The following is a 22,093-nucleotide window of genomic DNA, read 5'->3' on the forward strand; positions in this document are numbered from 1 at the left end:
CCATCTGCTTCTAGGAGGCTGGCCCACCTGCCGCCTTTGTCTCCCAGAAGCACTGTGAGTCCAGAGGCCAGAGCATCCCCCTCCCCACCATTTCCTCTGTTGTCGCGAGCAAGGCCAGGTTTGCCCCAGGAGGTTTGCCCCGGGAGGTTTGCCCCGGGATTGGAGGTTTGCCCCGGGATTGTGTCAGCAGCCACAGAGAAACCTGGCCTAGACGCTGGCAGAGGTGGGAGCGGGGAAGTTGTACGCGGCCTGAGACGCCTCCTGTGAAGCACGCGGCGCCCTCTTCTGAGCACGTACAGGGCTCTGTTCTTACTGCCCCTCTGGTTCCCGCCACCCCCAGGCCAGCCCATCTCAGTTCCCTGCAAAGGAACGAGGGTCAAGTGAGACCGTGCACGTGGAAGCAGGACACCCGTGGAGGTTGCTACCGCCAGCGAAACTCCAGCCCCAAGTCTCTCCTGGGAACCTTCCTCGCTCACAGAAGGAAGGGACCTGTGGTCGGGGCCAGCAGCCTGCTCCAGCCCGCGGAGGGCCCTGGGAAGGGAATCAGGCTGGGTGCTTGCTTCCCACACAGAAACCCTGTGGCCAGCGACCCCTCTGCAGTGAGGGAGGAGCTGGAGAAAAGGCTGATAATAACGCCCCCTTCCTCCCCAGGCCACCCTGGTCCAGGCCCTGGACTGTGGGAAAGATCTGGCGAGCATGCAGAGGCTGAGGCGGAAACGCGAGGAGTTGGAGCAGGAAATAGGCCTCATCCAGGCCCAGGTGGAGGTGTGCAGCTGGGTGTGGAGGTGGCCCCAGGCCCAGGGCACCTCCTCCGTGGGACCCTGGGCAGGCACGTGGCGGGGCGGGGTCGTGCTCAGGACCAAGAGCCAGCCAGGTCCACTCAGCTGTACAACCACAGGCTGGGCTCCCCTGAGCACCACCTGCCTCCCTGCCCCAGCCGCTGACGCTGGCTTCCCGCACAGCCTGTAGAGCATGAGGTAGGCCGCTTCCGCCAGAGAAGCCCTGAGGCTGCCCACAGCCTGGGCCGCAAGCAGCAGGTGATGATGGGCAGCTGGTGGCAGCTCTGGAGTGGGGCCCAGAAGCGGTACAAACCCCCAGGCCTCTTTCCCTCACTGCTCTCGCTGACCCATCCCCTGCAGCGTCTCAATCCCCACCCTTCCCTAAGAGTCTGTCTCCATCCTTCTAATAACCATCTGTATCGCCACCCTATTAACTCCCAGCCCATGGGCCCTTCTTTGGCTGAGGGGATTCAGGGACAGAAGGCACTGGTGGGGGAAAGGGGCTCAGAGGCCCTAGGACTAGCTGATGAACCCTATGGCAGGAAGGAGTCGCTGGATGCCTTGCACCAAGCTCAGAAGCGGCAGGCAACGCTGCAGGAATTGATGATCTGGGCCCAGAGGCTGTGAGCTGAGATGGACGCCCAGAGCACCCCCAGCAGCTTTGCGGATGCCCAGAGCATGTTGGAGGAAAACCAGGAGCGCAAGGTGAGCGGCCCAGACCCTGAGGCCTTTCCTGGGATCTCACCTCCTCTCTGGCCTCCCCCTTACTGGGATCCCACTTTTCTCTTGGGTTCTTTCTGCATTGGCTACCTCTGCCTTTCTCCTCTTCCCTCTAACCCGCTCAGTTGTCTTCCCCACCTCTCCTCCTTCCCACTGGGCCTCTTCCCTCCCACTCAGGAAGCCTCAGCCTCTGGGATCTGAGCCCAGTCCTCTTACAGGCCAAGCTGGATGCCCGAACAGACAGCATCAGCCTGGCCCAAAGCACTGGGCAACGACTGCTTGCCGCCTGGCATGCATCCACCCCCCGACATCCGCCAGGCCCCGGCTGGTTTAGACCAGGAGCTGAACAGCCTGGAAGGGGCCTGGCAGGAGCACCAGCTCCAGCTGCATCAGCCTTGGAGCTACAGGTAGCAGCCTCCATCCCGCCCCCGCCCCTGGGGCCTGTACTAAACCCACTGCCCCTCGTCAAAGCCAAAGCCAGAGAGGCTGCCATGCCAGGGGCTTTTCCCGCCACTCACCGCCCACCGCCTACCACTCAGCTCACCCACGGCAAATCTTGCCTGCTGTGGACTCCTTCTGTGGAGCCAGGCCCCAGGTCCCTGGTTTCCCACTGGGCCACCAACAGGGTCACTCCACCTGCAGTGACTGGACCCTCTGCTCACTTCCTCTTGCCTTTTCCTTTCTCAACAGCTGGTTCTGAGCTCTTTGGAGCAGGTGGAAAGTTGGCTCTGCAGCCTGGAAGCCTGCCCAGCCAGTGGGGGTCTGGGGGTAGGTGCCCAGCAGGAGTGAGGGAGTGTTTGCCAGGGCAGCACTAGAGATCAAACCAGCCAGTGCTGCCAGAGCTCCCCAGGCCAAGGGCATCTCCCGACCTTCAAGCACGTCGGTCACTGAGCAGTGGCTTACCCGTCCATCGCTGGCAGTTCTTATGCATCTGGGGCTGGGCCCTCTGTGGGAGCTCAGAGGGTGAGCCTGTGGCCCTTGACGCATTCTTGCCTCCTTCCCAACACCCTTCTCTCCTCTGCCCTCCTCACTTCCTTACACCCAGAGGTTTGCTTTTCCCACAACTGTCCCAACCCCTGTGGCAGGCAAGCCTGACTCATGGGGGTCCTCAGAGAATGATCAGGGGCCGTTTCCTGTGCTGACGTAGCCTTACTGGGAGTGCAGAGGAGAGGGTGTCCCTGTTATGTGGAGGAGCTCCACCTGCCCTGGAAATTCTAACACTTGACCCTTATCCCCCATGCCTTTCCTGGTTGAGAATCGCTGCCCTAAAGCCAGATACAGCCTTGAGGGATTGGGGGGATGTGTTTGGTAGGAAAGTAGATAGCTTGGGACTGGGAGGGGGCATCCCTGTAGACAGTATCGCTTCCCAGGACTCCTTGCTTGACGTGGAAACACTGCTGTGGAAGATGCATGAGCGAGACCTGGAGGCACAGGCGGAGACGATCAGCGCGCTGGAAGCCTCCACCCTCAGCCTGCACCAGGGTGGACAGCCCGAGGCCCAGGGTGCCCTGGGCCGGTGCCAGGCCATGCTCCTGAGGTACCTCTGGCTCTGGCTGCGGGAGCCGTGGGTGGGCTGGCACAGGTGTCAGGCTCTTCCCTTGCCCTTGTATCCCCTAGCCTGGGCTCACCAGGCTTGTCCAAGGGCTGAGTTCAGATGCCAGGGCCCCAGTGCTCCTGACCCTGTTATGGAGTCAAACCTGTTATGGAGTCAAACAGCACATGGTCACTCAGCTGAGATAAAGGGGACTTTTAAAAAGAAGCACATGCTTAAGAAACTAAAAGAGAGACGACCTCATGAAATGGCAATACCAGAGCACAGCAGTTAGCCAGACAGCGCTGAGTTTCTGTGCTGCCCTCTCACAGCGGGACTTGGGGCAGATTCCTCACAGAGTCTCACGTCTACAGTGAGGGGATAAAAATACCTGCCTCTTAGGGTTGTGGTCAGGATGAGAAAGGAATCCTTGATGTCCCAGTGTGGTGCCTGGCACTCAGGGGGGTTGGCATATTTCTTATGCTCATTTAACTGAAGCCGGCACAGCTATGAGACTCCAGTCTCTGCCTTTTTTCCTCATAAAAGCCCATCTGGTTCCGCTGCCTCGTCCAGCCCCTCAGACGTTTAGATCAAGGCATATTTGGCCAAAAGCTGGATCCCAGATTGGTGGGGGTCTCCCTCCTTCCCAGAGAGCCCACCAGGGCCCACTGTGTTTGTGGCTCCTGGGCTGGTGCCCTGGCGGCCGTCCCCTCCTCTTCCCTGCAGGTGGACCCCACCTGGGTACCCGAGGTCTTTGATTGACAGATGGAAAATGTTGGTTTGCTGGTCTCTGTCAACACTCCCTGACCCCCCCAGTCCCCTTAGGTGGTTCCTGGCAGGCCCGGCTGTACCCCAGGACAGTGCCATCTTGACCCCCTCCCTCTCAGGCTTCTGGCATCCTCTAGGGGGCTGTTTTCATTCCATCAAGACTCTCTGCATCTCCTCTGCCCTCCACACCCTTTGGCAGCCCCAGCAGGAGGAGACAGACTCAGGGTATATTGATACACAAGAAAGGCTGTCCTGGGCTGGAAGGGCACACCTATGCACATGTGTGTGCATGCGTGTGCGCACACACACACCCGTAGCAGCTCCAGGTCCCAGCGAGCAGACCTGAGGCCCCTGACACCCTCCTTCCGGCAGGAAAGAGGCACTCCTGGAGCAAGCCAGGACCCATCACCGCCAGCTGGAGGAGCTCGGGCAGCTGCAGGCTTCCCTGCAGGGTTCCTATGAGGTTGGCCGGCGTGGGGAGTGGTTGTGGTGAGAGGAGGGGCTGCCCCCGGAACAAGCCGCTCTTCCTCGGGGCAGCCCAGAGCTTAGGGGGAAGGAGAGCCCTAGGCAGCAGAGCCTGTTCCTCCCGGTGTGCCCAGGTGGCCGCATGGCTGAGGGAGAAGAACCTGGTGGTCCTGGAAGAGGGCTGGCAGGCCCCAGCCGGGCTGCAGGCACAGTTGTGGCGGCAGCAGGATCTCCAGGCCGAGCAGGACACGAGTGTACACCACCAGCAAAGGCTGCAGACGGTGAGGTCTTGGGGACCAGGGATGGGCTTACAGGCCAGAGCAGGGGGTGACCCCACAGAGCCCTGGCAGCTGGCTCTGAATCACAGCCGTGGATGGCCGACCTTCGAGTGCTTTCTGCATACAGATGCCATGCTAAGCACCAAAGGGCCGTGAGGCGCAGTGGCTTCCCTTGGCACCCTCTCCAAAAATAGTGCCTTTTCAAGAATTTTAAAGATGGTGTTTCGGCGTGATGGTTTTAACAGCTCTCTTGGAAAGACATCAGAGGACAGAGTCAGGGTATGTAGCCAGCAGTCCTGTGCGTGTAGGAGTCAAAGTATAGCACTTTTTAAATTTACCCTCTTCCACCTGCAAAGGGCAGGCCCAGACCCCAGGCTGCCTCTCTCTGATATAAAGTACCCTGCTAAGTATTTGAAATGTTTGATCTCATTTAAACAAAATACCCATTGTTATCTCCATTACATGGATAAGGAAAATGAGCTCAGAGAGGTTAAGGAACTTGCCCAAGATCACACAGCTAGCACACAGACTCTGCAGCTGTGGGGCTGGTGGTTGGAGCCAACACAAAAGGCCTGACACCAGCAGTCCTGAGTCCACGAGGTGTGTGCCATGTTGTGGCTGTAGGAGGGGCAGAGGCTGCTGCGGGATGGCCACACAACCTCAGAGGCCATCCAGGAGCGGCTGCAGGAGCTGAGAGAACTCTGGGAGAAGCTACAGGCCAACTGTCAGAGGAAGGCAGCCAAGCTACAGGAGGCCCTGGAGCGGGCTGGATGCAGCTCTAGACTCTCCCCCTCGTGCCCACCTCACATTCTGCCCCAGGCCCTGTGTCTCCGGCGGAGCGTGGAGGAACTGGAGAAGTGGCTGGAGCCCGTGGAGCTCAAACTGAGAGCCCCCATCGGGGGCCCAGAGCAGCCTGGGCTGGACGAGCTCATGGGGGCTCAGGGAGAGCTGGACAGGCAGGCCGGGCCCGCACAGGCCTTTGTCCGGGAAGGCCACTGCCTGGCTCAAGACGTGGAAGAGCAGGCTCAGCGGCTGCTTCAGAGGTAAACCCGTCCCTCCCCTCTGCCCCCTGGCTCGGCTCCTCGGGGCCCTCCCTGCCCACGGTGAGGGGCACAGAGCGGGCGAGCTGGTGTGCGGGTCACAGTGTGGCCCTGATCCTGACGACCAGGGTGCCCCCTGCCCCGGACCCGCCCTCCACTGCTGCAGGTTCGAGAGCCAGCGGGCGCCCCTGCGGGAGCGCAGGACAGCCCTGGAGGCCCGGAGCCTCCTCCTGCAGTTCTTCAGGGACGCCGAAGAGGAGATGGCCTGGGTGCGGGAGAAGCTGCCCCTGACGGCCGCCCGGGACTGCGGCCAGAGCCCTGCGGCGCCTGCAGGAGAAGTGCCAGGTGTGGGCCCAGCGGGAGGGGCGGGGCTGTCGTCAGTTGCCTCTGGGGCTGGAAGCTTCTGCCTGCGGGAGGCTCTGGGGGCCCCTGGATTCTTTGTTGGTCACAGGGGCAGGGTTCTCTCTGGGGGCAGCTGTGGGATCCCACCGGGCTTGAGACGCGACTCTGGGTCCCCCGAGGAGCACCCAGGAGCATCCCCCGTCTTCCTCCGACTCTGCAGAACCTGGAGACTGAGATGAGCAGCCACGAGGCTCTGACCCGGGCGGCGGCGGGCACAGGGCGCGAGCTGGTGCAGGCTGGGCACTTTGCCGCCCGCGACGTGGCTGCCCGGGCGCGGCAGCTGGAGGATGCCGTGGGCCACCTGCAGGCAGAGGCTGCGCAGAGGCGACAGCGGCTGCAGCAGGCTCAGGAGGCCCAGCAGTCCCTGATGGAGGTGAGGGGGTGTGATGGGACACGAAAGGGCGGGGGTTGGTCATGAGGACACCCAGAGGGTAGGCAGGGCTGGAAGGTAACCCCCAGGTGGGGCTCCGGGCTCTCTGTGCATCTTCTGTCACCTCCACTAAGTTGTCTCCTGCCCCCAAGATCTTCCTTCAGCATGTTTCCCGGGAAACAGCCCACTGGGTTTGGTTTGGTTTCGTTTTGCTGTTTTTTCTAAACCAATGATTCTCAATCAGTGCTTCACATCAGTATCACCTGGAACTTTTAAGAAGTGCTGACACTCAGCTCTATTCCAGACCAAATCCGAATCTTAAGGGGTGAGAGCCAGGCATAGCGAGTTGTTAAAACTCTCAGGTGATCCCCATCAGCCAAGTTGAGAACCACTCACTGCTCTAAATCTCGAGGCCGTGAACTCAAAGTTGGGAGCCCTGGAGGGCATCGCCCAGGGAAACCTGTCCTCTATGTCACCCCAGCTCCCAGAGGCAGAATCCTGGCTGGAAGAACGGGGCTGTGTTCAAGAACGGGACATCGAGGATATGGGCCAGAGTGCCGAGGCCACGCAGGCCTTTCTGCGGTGGCTGGAGGCCACCAGGAGAGACCTGGAGGGGTTCAGTATGTGCATCGAGAGGCTGCAGCAGACAGCAGCCCTCCTCGAGAGCGGGCAGAACCCAGAAACGTGAGTTGGAGCCAGGCCCAAATACGGAGGAGCAGGGAGGAGCAGGGAGGGGCTCTCCCTGCAGAGGCGCGAGGCCGGTCCAGCCTGGAGAGGAAGGGCTCCAGGCGGATTGTCCTTCCTGCCGCAGCCCCAAGTTGCTCGCCCTGATGCTCACGGTGAGGGACACCCACTCGGGGCTGTGGCAGAGAGCGGAGGGCAGGGAGCAAGGCCTTCGGGAGCAGCTGCAGCTCCACCAACTGGAGTGGGAGGCCCTGCTCCTGGACGCCTGGCTGGCGAGCAAGGTGGCCACTGCCGAGTCCCAGGACTACGGGCAGGACCTGGAGGCCGTCAAGGTGAGTCACTCCTGAGCAAACCTGGAGGAGAGTAGATTGAGTGGCCCGCAAGGGCAGAAAAGGGGGAGGGGGCCACACAGGAAGTGGGGGGCTCTGGGAGGATCCCCGTGGTCCTAGAGGCAGGGCCAAGGGATGTCAGAAATGGCAGATACTGCCGAGCCCTTCGTTAGCTTTGAGAGCTGCTGGACGCCACCTGCAGAGTGACCTCCCTGGCCCTACACCCTGCAGGTGCTGGAAGAGAAGTTCGATGCTTTCAGAAAGGAAGTCCAGAGCCTGGGACAGGCCAAGGTGCAGGCCCCGCGGAAGCAGGCAGGCTCCTTGGAATGGGCGGCACCCAGGTGCTCTCCCCAGATTCAAGGGCAGCGGAGTCACATCGAGGCCGCTTGGGAGAGACTGGACCGGGCAGTGAAAGCCCGCACACAGGTAGGTGCCCCCAGTCTCAGCCAGGGGCAGCCAAAAGGCTGGGACAGCTGTCTTCTGCCTGGGCCAGGGACAGGCAGTCCCGCCGTGTGTGTGTGTGTGTCTGTGTGTCTGTGTGTGTCTCTGTGTGTCTTTGTGTGTCTGTGTGTGGAGCAAGGTGGCTGCCTCCAACTCCCAGTGCCAAGCAGACCAAAAGTCACAAAGTCTTCCACCTCCAGCCCTCTCCGAGTCTCTCCACCGATTTGGTTTCCCCCTGGTGCAGCTCACACCTCCAGGGAGAAACAGGAAGCATGTCTGGCCAGCTCCTGACCCCACCCCCGCCAAAGCCCCCTCCAAACATAGGCTTCAGGTTTATTAAGACACAGGCCCCGCTGGTCTCTTGTCCTTCACCACACACACTAACTGGGCAAGATCGCTACAGCCACTCACTCTTCTCATCTAAATGCTCTGAGTGGATCTGTGTGCTGAGGACATCCTCAGTGTTTCTCCACGGCCTTCGCTGTCAGCCACAGCTGGCAGTTTCTAGAAAAGCAGTCCAGGTCCCCAAGCCCCTGACAGAGCCTGCAGTCCAGGGCTGCCGCCTCTGAGCGTCCTGGCCAGGCAGCCTCCTGAGGCAACCCCCTTCATCTCAGCCAGATGCCCCCAAAGCAACCTCCTCCCTCCGGTGGACTCATTCCCACCTGCTTCCGAGCCCCCACCTCTGCCCTCTCATGAGTTGGGCACTGAAGACCCTCTCCTCACAGAATCCCCCAGGGCCCTACCCCGTCATCAGTAACATCACACATTCACAGAGCAGCTGCCACATCTGGGACATTTCCTGTACCCGGTGGTCATGAACGAGTCACCAAGCCCCATGGACCTCCTTGTTTAAAAGGAAGTGGCCCGGGAGGCTACATCTCCAGGGAGAGAGGACCCTGGCTGGAGCAGGCCCTCCCTCCTCTCTCAGAACCTGGCCATGGCCCGTGAGGTCTGTGGCGTTGAGCAGGCGGCAGCCGAGCTCCGGGGCTGGATGCAGGAGAAGGTGGCCCTGGTGGCAAGAGATGCCTGTGGCCGCAGCCCGGCGCCGGTGCAGACCCTGCAGCAACAGCACAGATGCCTGGAGGTAAGGGTCCACGCCCCGTGGCCTGCCCGTCTGCCCTCCTCCCCTGGGTAAGGGGACCCCAGAGGTGGGAAGGGAGGGCCTGCATGCCCAGGCTGTGGAGGTGGACTTCTCAGAGAGGATGGGTGCTCCCTGAAGAGGAGCAGGCATCGGGCTGCCAGGGGGTAAGGCCTGATCCTGTGTTCTGGCGGCAGAGGGAACCGGCAGCGATGGAAAAGGAGGTGGCCCAGGTGCAGATGGAGACCTGCCAGCTGGGCCAGCTACACCCTGTGGCTCAGGAGGGCCTGGCCAAGCAACTGGCTGAGGTGCAGGAGGCCTGGGCCACCCTGAATGTGAAGGTCCAGGAGCGGGGTCGCAGCTGGAGGAGGCTGCCCAGGGCCACGCCTTCCTCGGACGCTGTCGGGAACTGCTGTAGGTGGCATCCTGCCCCGGCTGTTGGCTCAGCTCTGCCCTGCAGGGTGGGGGTCACCCCAGCTCTTTGGGGGGCTATAGTTTCCATCTCCCTATGCAGCTCATGCCCTGCCCCCCACCCCAGTCTGCCCTCCTGGCCCTGACAGCAGCTTCCCCTCCCTGCCCCGCAGAGCATGGGCTCAGGGGAAGCAGGGGCTGGTGTCCTCAGAGGAGCTGGCTGGGGATGTGGCTGGGACTGAGCGGCTCCTGGAGCTGCTTGAGGAGCTGGGGCAACAAGTCAAGGGGCACTGCCATCAAGCCCAGAATGTACAGCAGGAAGGGCAGCAGCTGGTGGACAATGGCCACTTCATGTCCCTGGAGAGGTACGAGCACAGAGATGGGTCTGGGGCTGGGCACACAGCCCAGTTACCCAAGGCCTTGGAACCCTGAGCGGGAGGAGAAGGCCAGGCAGGGGGCGGAGAGGGGGGGGCAGAGACGGGGAGGGTCCAGGCCTCATGGTCTTCCCTCGACACCTCTGCTGGGCACTCCAGCCCTGCCCTACCCCATGGCTCTGCCTGAGCCTCTCACCCACAGCGCCCCGTCCCCCCAGATGACAGAGTGCCTGCAGGAGCTGGACGGTCGGCCGCGGGCACTCAGGGAGGCCTGGGCCCTGCGCCGGGAGCGCTGTGAGGGGAGCTGGCAATTGCAGAAGCTGCAGCAGGGGCTGGACCAGGCCGAGGCCCGGCTGGCCTGCCGGGAGGACCTCCTGCTGGACCCCAACGGCGTGGTGAGCTGAGGCCCTGCCCCTTAGCCGGCTGCACCGTCTGGCAGCTACAGCCAAGGGCAGGCCCTGCTGCTCCCCTGCACCCTGGGCCCCGGGCCAGGTTGCAGAGGCTGAGGGAATGGCTCTCTGCTCCCCCGAGGGCTGGGCCGCACCCTGGCTTGCTTCTCCCCAGCGCTCGTTGTCAGATGTGGAGTGGCAAGCCAGGTCCCTGCTCCAGGGGGGAAGGGGAGGAGCCTCACTATCCCAGAGAGGCCGGAAGTCAGGATGTCACCCAGACACACACCCATAGACCCCAAGACCCACACACAGGTTCACACACAGAACAGACCTACACACAATGACACAGTACACAGACTCCACACACAGCCTTGTGCCTGAGGAATCACTCACATCACAACAGGGGTGGCAGCCAGTTGTGGTGTCTGGTATAATTATCCACTCCTGCAGGGCCTACAGCTTCCAATTTATGATTCAGATGATGTGCTGCTGAGTCAACAGGCCTTATCCAGGACACGGTGGCTTCTAAGGTCATCAGAGCAGCCATTTCTTCTGCTCTGTGCCTCCAGCCACATGCCCAGGGCAGACAGAGGTAGTGAGTTGGATCATGGGAACCAGTCATCTCCCATCCCCCCCCCGCACGTCACGGTCCCTCCCGCAGCTGCCTCCCAGTAGCCACATCCCACATCAATGTTAGGAGGAGGTGCAGAGGCCGGGGGCACCAGTGCTTGGAGAAGATTCTGGGGAAGCTAGGCCCTAAATTCACTCCACCTCCCTGTTCTCCCAACAGGTCTGGGCCCTGAAGTGAACCTGCAGGTGGCACCAAGCCTCAGGGCTACAAGCGAGGACACCCTCAAGGGGACAAGGAGACCCAGCTATCAGGCCCCTGGGACCAACTTCTGGAATAGACGGTTAGGAGACAGGCCCCACCAAGGTCACAGCTTGCTGAAGTCACACCGTTAGTACTGGTCTGTCTTTGGCTCATCTGATCCCAGGTCTGGCCCACCCCTATCAATCATGGGACAGGAAGCAGCAGCCCTTTGCCTGAGTCCCTGGGTGAGGAAGACAGGAGTGCTGGCTGTCACTGCCTGCGAGTCACCTGGGCAGGGCCAGGGCTGCAGCAGCAAGACCCGCCCCCCAGGCTAAACTGGCCACCTCTCTGCTTGGAGCGAGTGGGCCGGAGTGGAGTAGACACTGCCATGAGCTCACAGCCTGCTCTTCAGGGGAAGCCCAAGCTGACTTGCCAGCTCTATAAGGTGCCTGGGGAGAGGTTTTGTTTCCTAAACCAGTCCTTGCCATGGGTAACCAAGAGGTGGGATGACCTGTCCCTTCTTGGAAGCAATGACAGTAATCTCCATAATGCCTCACGTTTGTATGGGCCTCTGTAATACATAAAATGCTCTATTTATTTCACTCTGTACAGCTACTCAAGGTAGCAAGAAAGGGAAAGGACACCCAGGTCACGGGGCTTTGTGTGCGCACACAAATCTGGCCCAGACTGCCCCACTTACCCCGCTGCCACAGAACCTCTGCATCTTCTCCAGCCGCATCATGGAGACGAGGTCCCAGCCCCTGTTTAAAACCCTCAACCTACCCCAGGGTGTCCGTGGCAGGGGTGCTGGTGGCTTCAGTGCCACATCTGGGTGGTGCTGGGTGCCTTCGTGAGCCCCTCAGAGGGCTGGCGACCACAACTGGGCCGTCCAAACCGCCAGAGGCTCTGAACTTGGTGATGACGGTCTCCACCCCAACTCAACCGGAGCAGCAAGGTGGCCAAGAAGGGAGCCTGAAAGAGTCAGGGGCCGTGGGGCTGGGGCGTGGCATGGCATCCTCCTGCCCATCACTCGGCCCGGCGCTGCTTGCGCCGCCGCACGGCCTCACGCAGGGCCTCCAGCAGCTGCTCCTGGTTGTTGCAGATGTTGTAGTGCGTCAGGCGGAGCAGCTTGTCCATGTCCTCCTGGCTGTAGGTCACCTTCAAGTAGTGGTAGGGGGAGTCGGATGAAGACAGGTTCACCTCCCCGGCCTCCTGCGCCTCGGCCGTCCGCCGGACCCCTGTGGAGAGAGTGCAGGCCGGCCATGGGAGGAAACCTCGCTGGGGATGGAGGGCGGGTTTGGGGTCACCTGGGTGGAGGCCTAGAGGATAGAGGAGGGCTCCAGAGGATGGTGGCTCACCTGGGGCTGAGTGCTCCCGGAAGGAGGCGTTTACCAGCGGGAAGTGCAGCACGGCAGGGGCGTCAGGGCGGGCAGGGTCTGAGAAGAGGTGGCACTCTCGGGGCTGGCGCTGCTCCTCGGGGCTGGGTGAGATGGACGGGAACGGGATGCCCTGCTCCTGGCAGAACTGATCCAGCAGCTGCAGCTGCTGCAGGGTGGGCAGAAGAGGCATCAGCGGGATGGGTCCATGGGCTCCCAGTGTCCTCCACGCTGGGCTGCCTGAACGTGGAGGTCTGCTAAGACGCGGGACTGAGTGCCCAGATGCCAAGCCAGACACTAGTGGACCCAACAGGCCAGGCTGGGGTAAATGTTCTAAACCTGGCAGCCCTTCTATGGCAGCCCCTTTGGTGTCAACGGAGCCGGGCTGCTAACAACAACTCCCAGGTTCTGCAACTGGGAGATGAAATCCTTCACGGGACCAACACAGAAACTCAAAGCAAGGAGTCCCAGGGGTTCAGGACCAAACAAACAGGGTGCAGGTACGTTTAAAATAAAATACATTTTAAAACAATGCCAGCTTCCCATCATGCCAACTTCCTGAGCAGAGTAAGTTCCCCTGGGGGAGAGTTCATAGAATCCACAGCCTTTCATTCACAGCGTCGCTGTCACAGCCCCTAAGGGAAGCTGTCCCAGAAACCAGACTCCAAAGCAGATCTCTCCAGAGTCAGGATGTCGGGCCAGCTGAGGCCAGGCCTGGCGTTGCCCCCGCCTCCCAAGCCTGCCCGCTGCCCACCTGAAAGGCTCCATGGAGGTTGTAATCCAGCGACAGGATGAGGTCCACGTCCCGTGTGGGCCGCAGGAGGGGTGGGCAGCTGGTGTTGACAAGGTAGCCAACATCCAACAGGCAAAGGAAGGGCTCTGCAGGTGTCAGCTGGTTGGGGAGGCCATCCAGTTTGGTGGCTGGAAAGGTCGGGGCAGGGGGAATCGGGTGGAGAGCAGCTGTCACTGGTGCTAAAGGCACCAGCCCCTCCAGCCTAATGCCAGCTCCTTGCTGCTTTAGAAGGAGGCTCTACCATCCGGCTCCTGCCCTCTCCTGCCAAAGCAGCACCTCAACTCCCGAGGCTCCACAGATGGGCCCTGACCCCAACGTAAGGAGAGGAAAAGGGGCTCCCGCTCCAAGCCACCCAGAGAACTGAACTCGAATTGGGGCCAAGGGATTGGACAGTGCAGATGTCTGGACCAGGGACCCAAGGTTCAGGTGGCCATGGGAAGAGTTTGGGGAGCTGGGAGCAGGGGAGAAAAGCAATACCTTTCCAGGCAGAGAAGTGAGGATGCTGGAAATAGTCCTTGTGGAAAGAAAGGCCACGGAGGAAATTGTGGGTGGCCTGGGCAAGTGGACGCCGTGTCAGAAGGTCAGTGAAAAACTCAGCTATCCTGCTGGCCACTGTGGGAGGCTCTCCTATATTCAGAAGGGGGACCTGCTCCTTGTCTGCAGTCAAGAATGGGGGAAACGGGGACCCTTTATTCCAGCCTCTGTGGACTCACAAAGGAGGAGAGAGCCACCCCACACTCCCCAAATACAGGCCCACTGGCTGCCTCTCCCATCCTGCGGGGAAGAGCCCGGGCACCTACCCAGGCTGGCCTGAGCCTGTGCCCAGCGGTCCCAGAACTGGCTGGGCTCGGAGGACCAATACAAGCTGTCGTGGAGGCTGGCTGCGTACAGGTTGCTCCAGATGCCTGAGGAGGAGATCCGAGTGGGAGAGAGTTCCCCCACCTCACCAAACCCAGACCATTCCCCACAGCCCGTCCGGGACCAGGAAACGTCCCATTGACTGAGCTGGGACAGTCGAGCCCGCCACCTCGCCCAGGCCCCTTCTCCCCACAACCCTAGCTTCTCCCGCCTCCCAGACCCGCTCACCTTCCAGGAAGCAGATGCGGGACTCAGGAAGCCTCTTTGTCAGGCGCCCCATGAAGAACTCGGAGCCAAAGAGCTCAGAGGGGATGAAGGCGCCGTACTTGGGAAAGCCGACCTCATAGGGGGAGAACTCACACCACTCTGTGAAGAGCCACACAGCCTCACCATGGGGCCCAGAGCCTGAGGCCCCTCGGGCACCAAGGCACCCACCACGGGCCCCGCGTCAGGCAGCCTCGTGATCAGGAGGCCCAGCCTTGCTGCTGGCACCCTGAGCGTGGGACCCACGGCCCTTGCCCCCATCCCAAAGCCTGAGTGACTCAGATAGGATGACAGGCTCTGGAAAGCAAGGGACCTGGCCCAGAAGAGGGGGGAGTTAACACCCACCTTCACAGACAGGCCTGGCTGCCTCTCACCCCGACAACTGTGAGAGCACAGGTCACGGTTCTGGAGCTACTCACCCCCAAATTCAAAGGTAGTCAGGTTCCGTTCTTTGGTGTTGAGAGCACAGTAGATGGGCAGAGGGTTCTGGCCACGGCTCAGGGCCTCCCGCTGGTCTGAGAGTTTGTGGTCGTGAGGCTGAGGGAAGGTAGTGTGAGCGTAAAGCCAGGGCTTCCTGGGGCCTTTCCCAGCCCCTGCGGCCGAGGGCCGCTCCCCACCTCTGGACCTTGCCCTGGCTTTGGCTGCCCCCATCCCCCGGCAACAGCCCCACTCCGCCCCCGAGGCCGCGCCCCTCCCCACACCTCGTCATGCAACAGCGCCTCGTTGATGAGGGCCCACAGGTTGGTGAAGCAGGGCGGGTGGCCCAGGCGCGCACGCTCAGCCAGCTCCTGCTGGTACCGCCACAGCTGGCTGGGGGCCAGCACGCCCAGCTTGCTCTTGGTCACCTGCGTCTTCAGTGACTCGATGGGCCCTGCCAGGTCCTTCTGAGACCACTCTGGGTCCTCGTAGAGGTTGGCCAAAGCCCTGGGAAAAGCCAAAGCCGGGGGATCGTCACTCAAGGACCCCCATCACACGCCTTGGGCTCATTCTCTATGCTAGGACAATGGCCCAAAAGACACCTTCCAGGGTCCCCTTGAGCACCTTTCTCTCTGGCACGTGCATTCTCCCACCCCTTCCAGTTTGGTCAGAGAGGCCGGTGGAGTCTGAGAGAGCCTTACCACCACACCCTCCTATCACAACCCAACTAGCCACCCCCAGGCTCCTACACTCAAGCTCACCAGGTGGAGCCCGAGGCCCCTGTGATGCAGGAGATGCAATCCAAGAGGCCCAGCTCCTTCAGGCCAGCCAGCTGCCCATACAGGGAAGTCATGGCCCGGATCCCACCACCAGTGGCCATAACAGCTACCACTGGGATCTGGAAGAGAGAACAGCCAGGCTTGGAGAGCCCTTAGGGAAGGGGAGGGCCAAGCCACAGGAAGAAGAGGTAGCAAGCCAAGTGCCCACTCAGCTCACCCACAGCTAAGGCTGATCAAGATCTGATCAGGGCTCTTGGGACCAGTTCTAGTCAGGTCTGCTGAGGAAGGTCTAGTCGGAAGTAGCCTTGCAAGCGTCAGGCTTGTCTGGTTTTAAGAACTCCAAGAGAAATGGACAAGTTCCAGGCCTCATCTCCTCACCTCTAGCCCCTAAGGAGTCTGGTGACTGCTTTCTTGAAGCCCCAGGGTCACCTCAAAAGTCTCCCACATGGCCACCTCTCTCCCTCTTTCTAGGAGAGGTCAAATCCCTAGGAGATGCCCCAGGTTGATCCGATGCCCCAGGCCTTATGCACCGCTCTGCATTTGATGTGATCAAGCTCCTGACAACAGCAAGGGAGAGGGAAGCAGAGCAGGGTCCAAGGCTGGCTCGGCACCAGTTCTGGTCTGGTTAGGGCACAACCAGTCCCAGCATCCAGCACTGAACCCGAGGACGCCCACCTAATCCAGCCCAGTCCCCAGACCTCATCCTCCTGCAGGTCTCCATCCAGCTGCAGGGCCTGCTTCAGGGCCTTGGCCACCACCTGCTTCCTCCTGCTCAGGAAGGCCCGCTCCTCGGCACAGGGCCCGCAGTCCAGCCGCACCGCCAGCTCCCTCGGTCTGGGTGGAAGGAAGGCACCATGAGGCAGCTCCCGGCCTCGTCAGAGAAAGAGAAGCTGGGCCGGCCTGCCTGCCCTGGAAAGCCAGCCGCCACCCTTCTCTCCTCTCCTCTCCTCTCTCCAACCCTTGCCCCTGCTCCTGTGTCCTCAGTGACGTGTGACGTGTGGATGTGAGGGGGAGAAGGTGAACCCAGACCCTGGCGGGGACACCCTTGGGGAAGCAGCACAGCGGATTCACAGGACCAGGAAAGCGGTGACTGAAGAGGCTCCAGGGGCGGACCCAACGCCATCGATCCACTTCCTCCTCTCAGCCTCTCCCTCACCCACCCAAAAATGACTCTAAAGGGGACAGGAATGGTGCCCCCATCTCTTCAAGGTGAGGAGCTAGCGCCCCCAGGCACGTGCAGGGCCAGTGTAGGCGGCTCCTCCCATCTCCTGAGGGTTAACTGAGGCCCCGAAGGGGCGCGACTGCACTCCTCTTGGTTTCCTTACCCCCTCTGTGCCTCTAACCACTGTCCCACCTGCCATCTGCTTTTCCAGCCAAACATTTATCAAGTGTCTCCCAAGTGCCAGGCACTGGGCTAGACACACACCCCTCTGACTGAACCAGGAATGCATGTAAAAAGTTAACAGGAAGAGCCTTCATCTGCCAAGGCTCCCGCACCTCAGGCCCCACCGTGGGAGCAAACCCCTGAGCGTCTCAGAGAGGATTCACGGTGGTCGAGCCTGCTAGGGGCCGCCCCGTGCCTGCTCATTCCTCCAGGCTGAGTGCCCGCTGCTGTCCCCCGTGACCTTTCCCAGTGCCCAGCCGGCCTCTCACCCTTCTTCTTTTTTCAGCTCCACCTTCATCAGGGGCTCCTGAAAACCATGAAGGCTCCAGTCACAAAGATGGGACACCCCGTTTCCTTCAACCCAGCCCAAGCCACGTCCCATGACAGCCCCATGCTCCCTTGGGCCCCAGCCATCTCCACAGGGGCCAGGCCTGAGGCCTGAAGACAGGGATGCTCAGAGGACTCCTCTCCCCAGAGCCTGGCCTGGCATTTGTCCAGGGCCTGGCCCAAGGACAGAAGCCACTACAGAAGCAGGCCAGCCCTTCAAGGCCTAGGGCCTGGGCCCAGCCCCGCCCGTGCATCTGGCTTTCTTCCTCTGGGTGACCAGTACCTGGGATGTAGGGAAGACAAGTCTCACCACTTGGTCAGAGGGCAGTACCCTCAGAGGCACCTTCAGCTGCTCTTGGGGCGCATCCTGCAGGAAGGATGAAGAGGACTTAAGAATCTCCACCCTTCCATTCCAGCAAAGCCTCACCAATTGCCCCGGGAGTGACAGAGAAGTAGCCGGAAGGGGGACAGGAGGCTGAGGTCAACCCCACACTTCCCAGGATGCCTGACGCTGCCAGGGACTGATAGGGAGGGGGCTCGGGGTGAGCAGAGGAACAGGCTGGCAGGAGGTGCCGAGGGAAGGAGGGGGGAGGGCTCTGCAGGCCTCAGCGCCCGGGACGTCCCACTACCTGCAGGTGAATACTCAGCTCCTGCTCCCAGCAGGCCGGCCAATGGAAGCGGAAGGAGCCGGCGCCCACGGAGGCCTCCTGCGGACCCTCACAGGACCCGGGAACCACAAGCTGAACTCCGCCCTCTGACCCTGGAAACAGGAACCAGAGCAGAGAGGCTGGGAGTGGGATCTCAGCCCACAGAGGCCCCTGTCTTGCCTAAGGGGCCTGGGGGGCGGGGCACTCCCCCCCACTGAGATGGAGGTCTGGCTCAGACCTGGGCTGGGAGATGGGGTCCCACCACAGCCCCTCTGAGGACTAAAGGGAAAAGCCCCAGCATGGATTCGTCCCCTCACCCCTGCTCCTGGCTGAGAGCTGGGGGCAGCTAGTGCAAGGTTCCCTCCAGGGTCCCCTTAGAAAGGGGAAGACAAGGGCTGAGAGACGGCAGCTCTCCCAGTGGTTCGGGGACTCACCCTGCTGGCCCCCGGCCTTCTCCAGTCGAACATGCAAGCAGGAGAGCTCCCGGGCCTGGGTCATTAAGAGAGCCCCTCAGACTCGAGCCCCTCCCCTGCTGGAGACGCCACCCTCCCAACACCCTGGTTCCTGCTCCTCAGCACCTTTTTACCTTGGCCCTGAGTCACCAAACATTTGCTTGGCGTTGTAGCCTCTGGAACTAAAATCCCAGCCGCCCCCGCCCCCCCCGCCCAGCAACAGCGCTACCCGACCCCCGTGGTGGGCCCAAGCTTCAGGCCCGGGGAGAAGGGTGAGCAGAGGGCATGAGGGAGGGGTTCTAGACTCACCACCAGGATGCCATTACTGACGAGGCGCTCAGCACAGTCGGTCCTGGAAAGAGCCCCCAGTGACCCTTAGTGAGAACCCAGGTTCCCATCCCCCAAGGAGGTCTGGGCTTTCCTCCTCCACCCCTGATGCCTCCCAGGGAAGGGTGTCAGCTCTGGGTGCGCTGGGCTCTGTCCTTCCCATAAGGAATCACTCCCACCCGGGAACTGCCCCATGGCCCGACTTACAGATTCTGCAGCCGAAATTCAACTTCCAGCTGCCCCTTGCCCTGGAGAGAGAAAGAAGCAAGTTCGAAACGGTGAGGAGTACGTGTGTGTGTAGGTCCCAACCCAGACACCTGGGCTGCTGCGGTCCCAGTGGTGAGGAGAGCCACTGGCCACCTTCCCTGGACTGCTCCAAGAAAGCTGCCCTTGGCCTAGGGGACAAGACAGAGGGTCGGGGACAGGACTGCTCTTTGGTGGACAGGAGCTCCTCGCTGACAGAGGCCTCTGGGATGCCAGGGAAGCCTGGACACTCACTGGAGAAGAAAGCCATGTACCTGGCTACCCTCCAAAGCATCCCCTCCCCAGGGCTGAAGCCCTCCACTGCCTGCACACAGCCTTGCCTGAGGGTTCAGCGAGAAGCTCTCACGCCGGGACTCCCCAGCCCGCAAAGTCCCCACGTCAAACAGCACTGACAACAGAGGGTCATCCTTGGTCAGAAGGTCCTGGTCAAAGACTTTGAGTTGCACGATGTTCTGAAAGGGGAACAGAGTGAGGGGGCTGCAGGAAGAAGGGGTGGGACAGGGGTGGGTCAGGGAGCAGGGCCAGGCTGATGCCTGCCCACCTTGAGCTGGCTGTGGATTTGGAAGTGAAAGCTCTGATTCCAGATGGGGTTTCTGCTGTTCTTGACCATGCGCGTCTGGAGCTGCTGGCTGGAGGCCGAGGGCAGCCACAGAGTCACGTAGCAGTCAGAGGGGGTCACTGTGGGAAGGAAGGAGGAGTGCCCGGTGCTGGCCAAGAGCCCTTCCCAGCCCAGCCGCCCAGAGCCCACGTCCTTCCGTCACAGGCAGCCCCAGGAGACCTAGAGACCCAGGGAATGGGGCTGGGTCGGGAGGCAGGAGGTGCAGGCCTGACCTCGATGTTCCATCCACTACCTCCTCTCAGCACCCTCTCTGGGACCCGCCGCACGCCCAGCCCTACTCGCGTCTCTTCCCACTGTCCTGCCCCACTCTGAAGCCAGCTGCAGAACCACTGCCCTCTCTGGGCCCAGCACTCACCTAGGTCCTTGGAGGGCAGGCCATGGGCCTGCAGGACATGAATGGTGAGCAAGCAGGTCCCAGGCACCTTTGCCTGCAGAGGAGAGAGAGAGAAACAGGCTTACTACAGGCTGATGGGCCCAAAGGGGAGGCTGGGGTGACACCTTGAGGCCTAATCCTGAACCAGAATGACCAGCCCTGACCAGCCACAGGCCTGTCCTCCACCCACCAGAGTCCTGAGCCAAAAGGCGGCTATGGTATCTCCTGATGATGCCTGCGTACACTTACACAACACTCTGCACCGGCTCTGGTCCAAGGGCTTCACGTAGATTAACTCGATTTAATCATACAACCACCCTATGCACGAGGATTACTTATTATGACCAACCCCACAAGGAAACAGAGGCACAGAAAGGCTAAGTAGTTGCTTGCCCGAGACCCAGGGCCAGGACTGGAGCAGCCTAGCTCGACTTGTGCTCTCAACTCCCACACTTACCTGCTTCCAGTTCCTGGTACAGTATCCTTACTCTTTCCACCCCACAACCCTGGCTCCCCTTTACTAAGCAGCCTTGAGGCTGGTCTTGGGTGGTGGGGGGCCCCCAGGGCAGCAAAGGGGGGTGTGGATATAAGGCTACAGAGGGAAGGGAAGAGGTATGTCAGGGCCCCGGTTGTCCTTGGTCCCGCTGGTTGAGCTGCTTCCCGTACTCTGCATCCCTGGCCAGAAGACAATTCTGGAAATGGGCTCTCCACTAGGCTAGGGACAGCAGTTATCAGCTCAGACCACCCATAGGTTGTCCAGTCTTCCAGGTCCTACAAGGTCAGGCTAAAGATGGTCCCCAGGTGGCCCCATCCAAACCCACGACCCTGGGTATGGGGATGTAGACCCTGTGCTAATCGAGTCTTTCTTTTGGCCATCAGCCCTGCTTCAGAAGGGCCCTGATGGAACGGAGTCCAGGGACAGAGCTGGAAAAGCTCATCCAGCACCGTCAGCCCTGGGGCCCCCATGCCCCAAGCAACTGAGTCAGAAAGAACACCGGAGCGGCCATTTCCTCTGGGGCCCCAGGACGGCAGCTGGGAGCCTGAGTTCTCAGGGCCCAAATCCATGGTGCCAGGGAGCTCCGCCTGGAGCCCATTTCTAGGGCAGGAAAAACACAGAATGATCCTCCTTCCCAAGACCCTGCCTCTTCCCTGGCCTCTGCTCCCTGGCCCTGTCCAAGGCCGGCAAACACCTGGAGAAGCCCATAGCTCCCTCGAGAAACAGCATTAACCAGGCCGCGCAGGGACCAGTGCCCTAGCAGGTCTTACCAGAGCCATGAGGCAGAGAGTCCTCGGGAGGAAGGAATGACGGCAGCACCTGCAGGACTAAGGACTGTCAGCTTTCTCACCCAGAGCCAGGGATGTCCCAGCAGGCCCCGAGCTCCTCCCTGGTTCCTGCCCACTGCTTCCGCTCCACCCAAGCCCCACGCCCACTCCCAGACCAGCCGCCTGTCCAGGAGACGAGACACCTTAAGCCCACACAGAGCCACTGACACCCTCGCGATGGGGGCTCAGCACCCCCAGAGACCCATCCTCTCCAGCCACCGCCCTCTGGGCCCCACAGCCCTGCTCTCCCTGCCTGGACCTCGAGGAGGGGCCCCCAGGAGAGCTCGCCGTCAGCAGCTGAGCAAGAGGCCGCGGGGGTCTGGCTGGGGGCGTGGCTGAAGGGGCTGCTGAGGTCCGGAAGGCAGGGAGCGGCCCCAGAGCGGCAGCAAACCTACGAGCCGCATTCCCCCGCCCCAGGGCCTTCCACAGCCTCCTCGTGCCAACGTGACAGAACCGCCCCGTCTTCACTGAAGCGCTTGGTCAACCTGAGGGGAGCGCCCCTGGCCCCAGCGTGAGCCAGCAGGGCTGTGGCTTGTTCTGTGAAACAGCCCTTCAAAGCCGCGTGCCGGGCTGCCTCCACCTTGGAGCTGGGTGCTGGGTGGCGGCCGGGGAAGGGGGCTCTTCTGTCCCCAGGGCCAGGTTGGGGCAAGGGGGCGGGGTGGGGACAGCGAGTGTAGAGACCCGCTCCTTCCTCAGGGCGACAGCCTCAGGAGGGACAGGGGTTTCTGTCCCCTCGTATCTGTGCCTGCTGTGAGGGAAACAAGGGCGACCTTTAGGGAACAAGACCCCACCAGCTGCCGTGGAGCTGGAGGAGGAGAGCAAACAAGGCCAGAGCGAAGCTAACGAGAGCTTTACAGGCCCTGAGTCAACGAGTTCTGTGCCACAGAGTGACAGCAAGGCTGAGGTCGGCCTGCTTGCCCCAGAGAGGCTGTGACGGCGGCCGGGGACAGAGAGGTCTCGGCCGCAGAGAGCTCCTCAGGCCCCGGCCTGGACCCAGCCCTCACCCCCAATCACGGTCAC

General features: G+C 61.5%; 2 protein-coding genes across 3 annotated transcripts in view; one reads left to right on the forward strand and one right to left on the reverse strand.

Annotated features, from left to right (window-relative positions):
* The window catches only part of SPTBN5 (spectrin beta, non-erythrocytic 5), a 52,450-nt gene extending 33,205 nt beyond the window's left edge, over nucleotides 1-19,245 (forward strand). Inside the window, 24 exon segments of the mRNA XM_061181455.1 lie at nucleotides 652-765; nucleotides 963-1,484; nucleotides 1,718-1,801; nucleotides 1,803-1,890; nucleotides 1,893-1,906; nucleotides 2,190-2,267; nucleotides 2,870-3,036; nucleotides 4,171-4,261; nucleotides 4,398-4,544; nucleotides 5,166-5,584; nucleotides 5,748-5,906; nucleotides 6,116-6,356; nucleotides 6,835-7,037; nucleotides 7,165-7,369; nucleotides 7,598-7,792; nucleotides 8,736-8,891; nucleotides 9,083-9,242; nucleotides 9,245-9,299; nucleotides 9,470-9,661; nucleotides 9,873-10,065; nucleotides 10,850-11,315; nucleotides 16,342-16,566; nucleotides 17,028-17,610; nucleotides 17,704-19,245. Coding sequence (XP_061037438.1) covers nucleotides 652-765; nucleotides 963-1,484; nucleotides 1,718-1,801; nucleotides 1,803-1,890; nucleotides 1,893-1,906; nucleotides 2,190-2,267; nucleotides 2,870-3,036; nucleotides 4,171-4,261; nucleotides 4,398-4,544; nucleotides 5,166-5,584; nucleotides 5,748-5,906; nucleotides 6,116-6,356; nucleotides 6,835-7,037; nucleotides 7,165-7,369; nucleotides 7,598-7,792; nucleotides 8,736-8,891; nucleotides 9,083-9,242; nucleotides 9,245-9,299; nucleotides 9,470-9,661; nucleotides 9,873-10,065; nucleotides 10,850-10,867 — 3,501 coding nt within the window. The 3' untranslated portion in view covers nucleotides 10,868-11,315; nucleotides 16,342-16,566; nucleotides 17,028-17,610; nucleotides 17,704-19,245.
* On the reverse strand, nucleotides 11,445-22,076 carry PLA2G4B (phospholipase A2 group IVB). 2 transcript variants are annotated; one of them, XM_061180448.1, is made up of 20 exons: nucleotides 21,017-22,076; nucleotides 19,733-19,805; nucleotides 19,300-19,436; nucleotides 19,079-19,210; nucleotides 18,702-18,742; nucleotides 18,477-18,519; nucleotides 18,150-18,204; nucleotides 17,698-17,828; nucleotides 17,352-17,435; nucleotides 17,011-17,048; nucleotides 16,056-16,191; nucleotides 15,340-15,476; nucleotides 14,863-15,085; nucleotides 14,581-14,698; nucleotides 14,126-14,263; nucleotides 13,840-13,944; nucleotides 13,517-13,696; nucleotides 13,001-13,167; nucleotides 12,229-12,415; nucleotides 11,445-12,108 (listed from the first exon to the last, which is right to left on the reverse strand). In XM_061180448.1, the coding sequence occupies exons 1-20, from the start codon at nucleotides 21,023-21,025 to the stop codon at nucleotides 11,897-11,899; spliced, it is 2,346 nt and encodes a 781-aa protein (XP_061036431.1). In that variant the 5' UTR covers nucleotides 21,026-22,076; the 3' UTR covers nucleotides 11,445-11,896. The 2 variants fall into 2 exon arrangements, with proteins under 2 accessions (XP_061036431.1, XP_061036433.1); XM_061180450.1 differs by lacking the exon at nucleotides 11,445-12,108 and having other exon boundaries at nucleotides 12,351-12,486.
* Nucleotides 22,077-22,093: the final 17 nt, after the last annotated feature.

Source organism: Eubalaena glacialis, chromosome 2 (assembly GCF_028564815.1).
Source record: "Eubalaena glacialis isolate mEubGla1 chromosome 2, mEubGla1.1.hap2.+ XY, whole genome shotgun sequence".
Classification (NCBI taxonomy): domain Eukaryota; kingdom Metazoa; phylum Chordata; class Mammalia; order Artiodactyla; family Balaenidae; genus Eubalaena; species Eubalaena glacialis.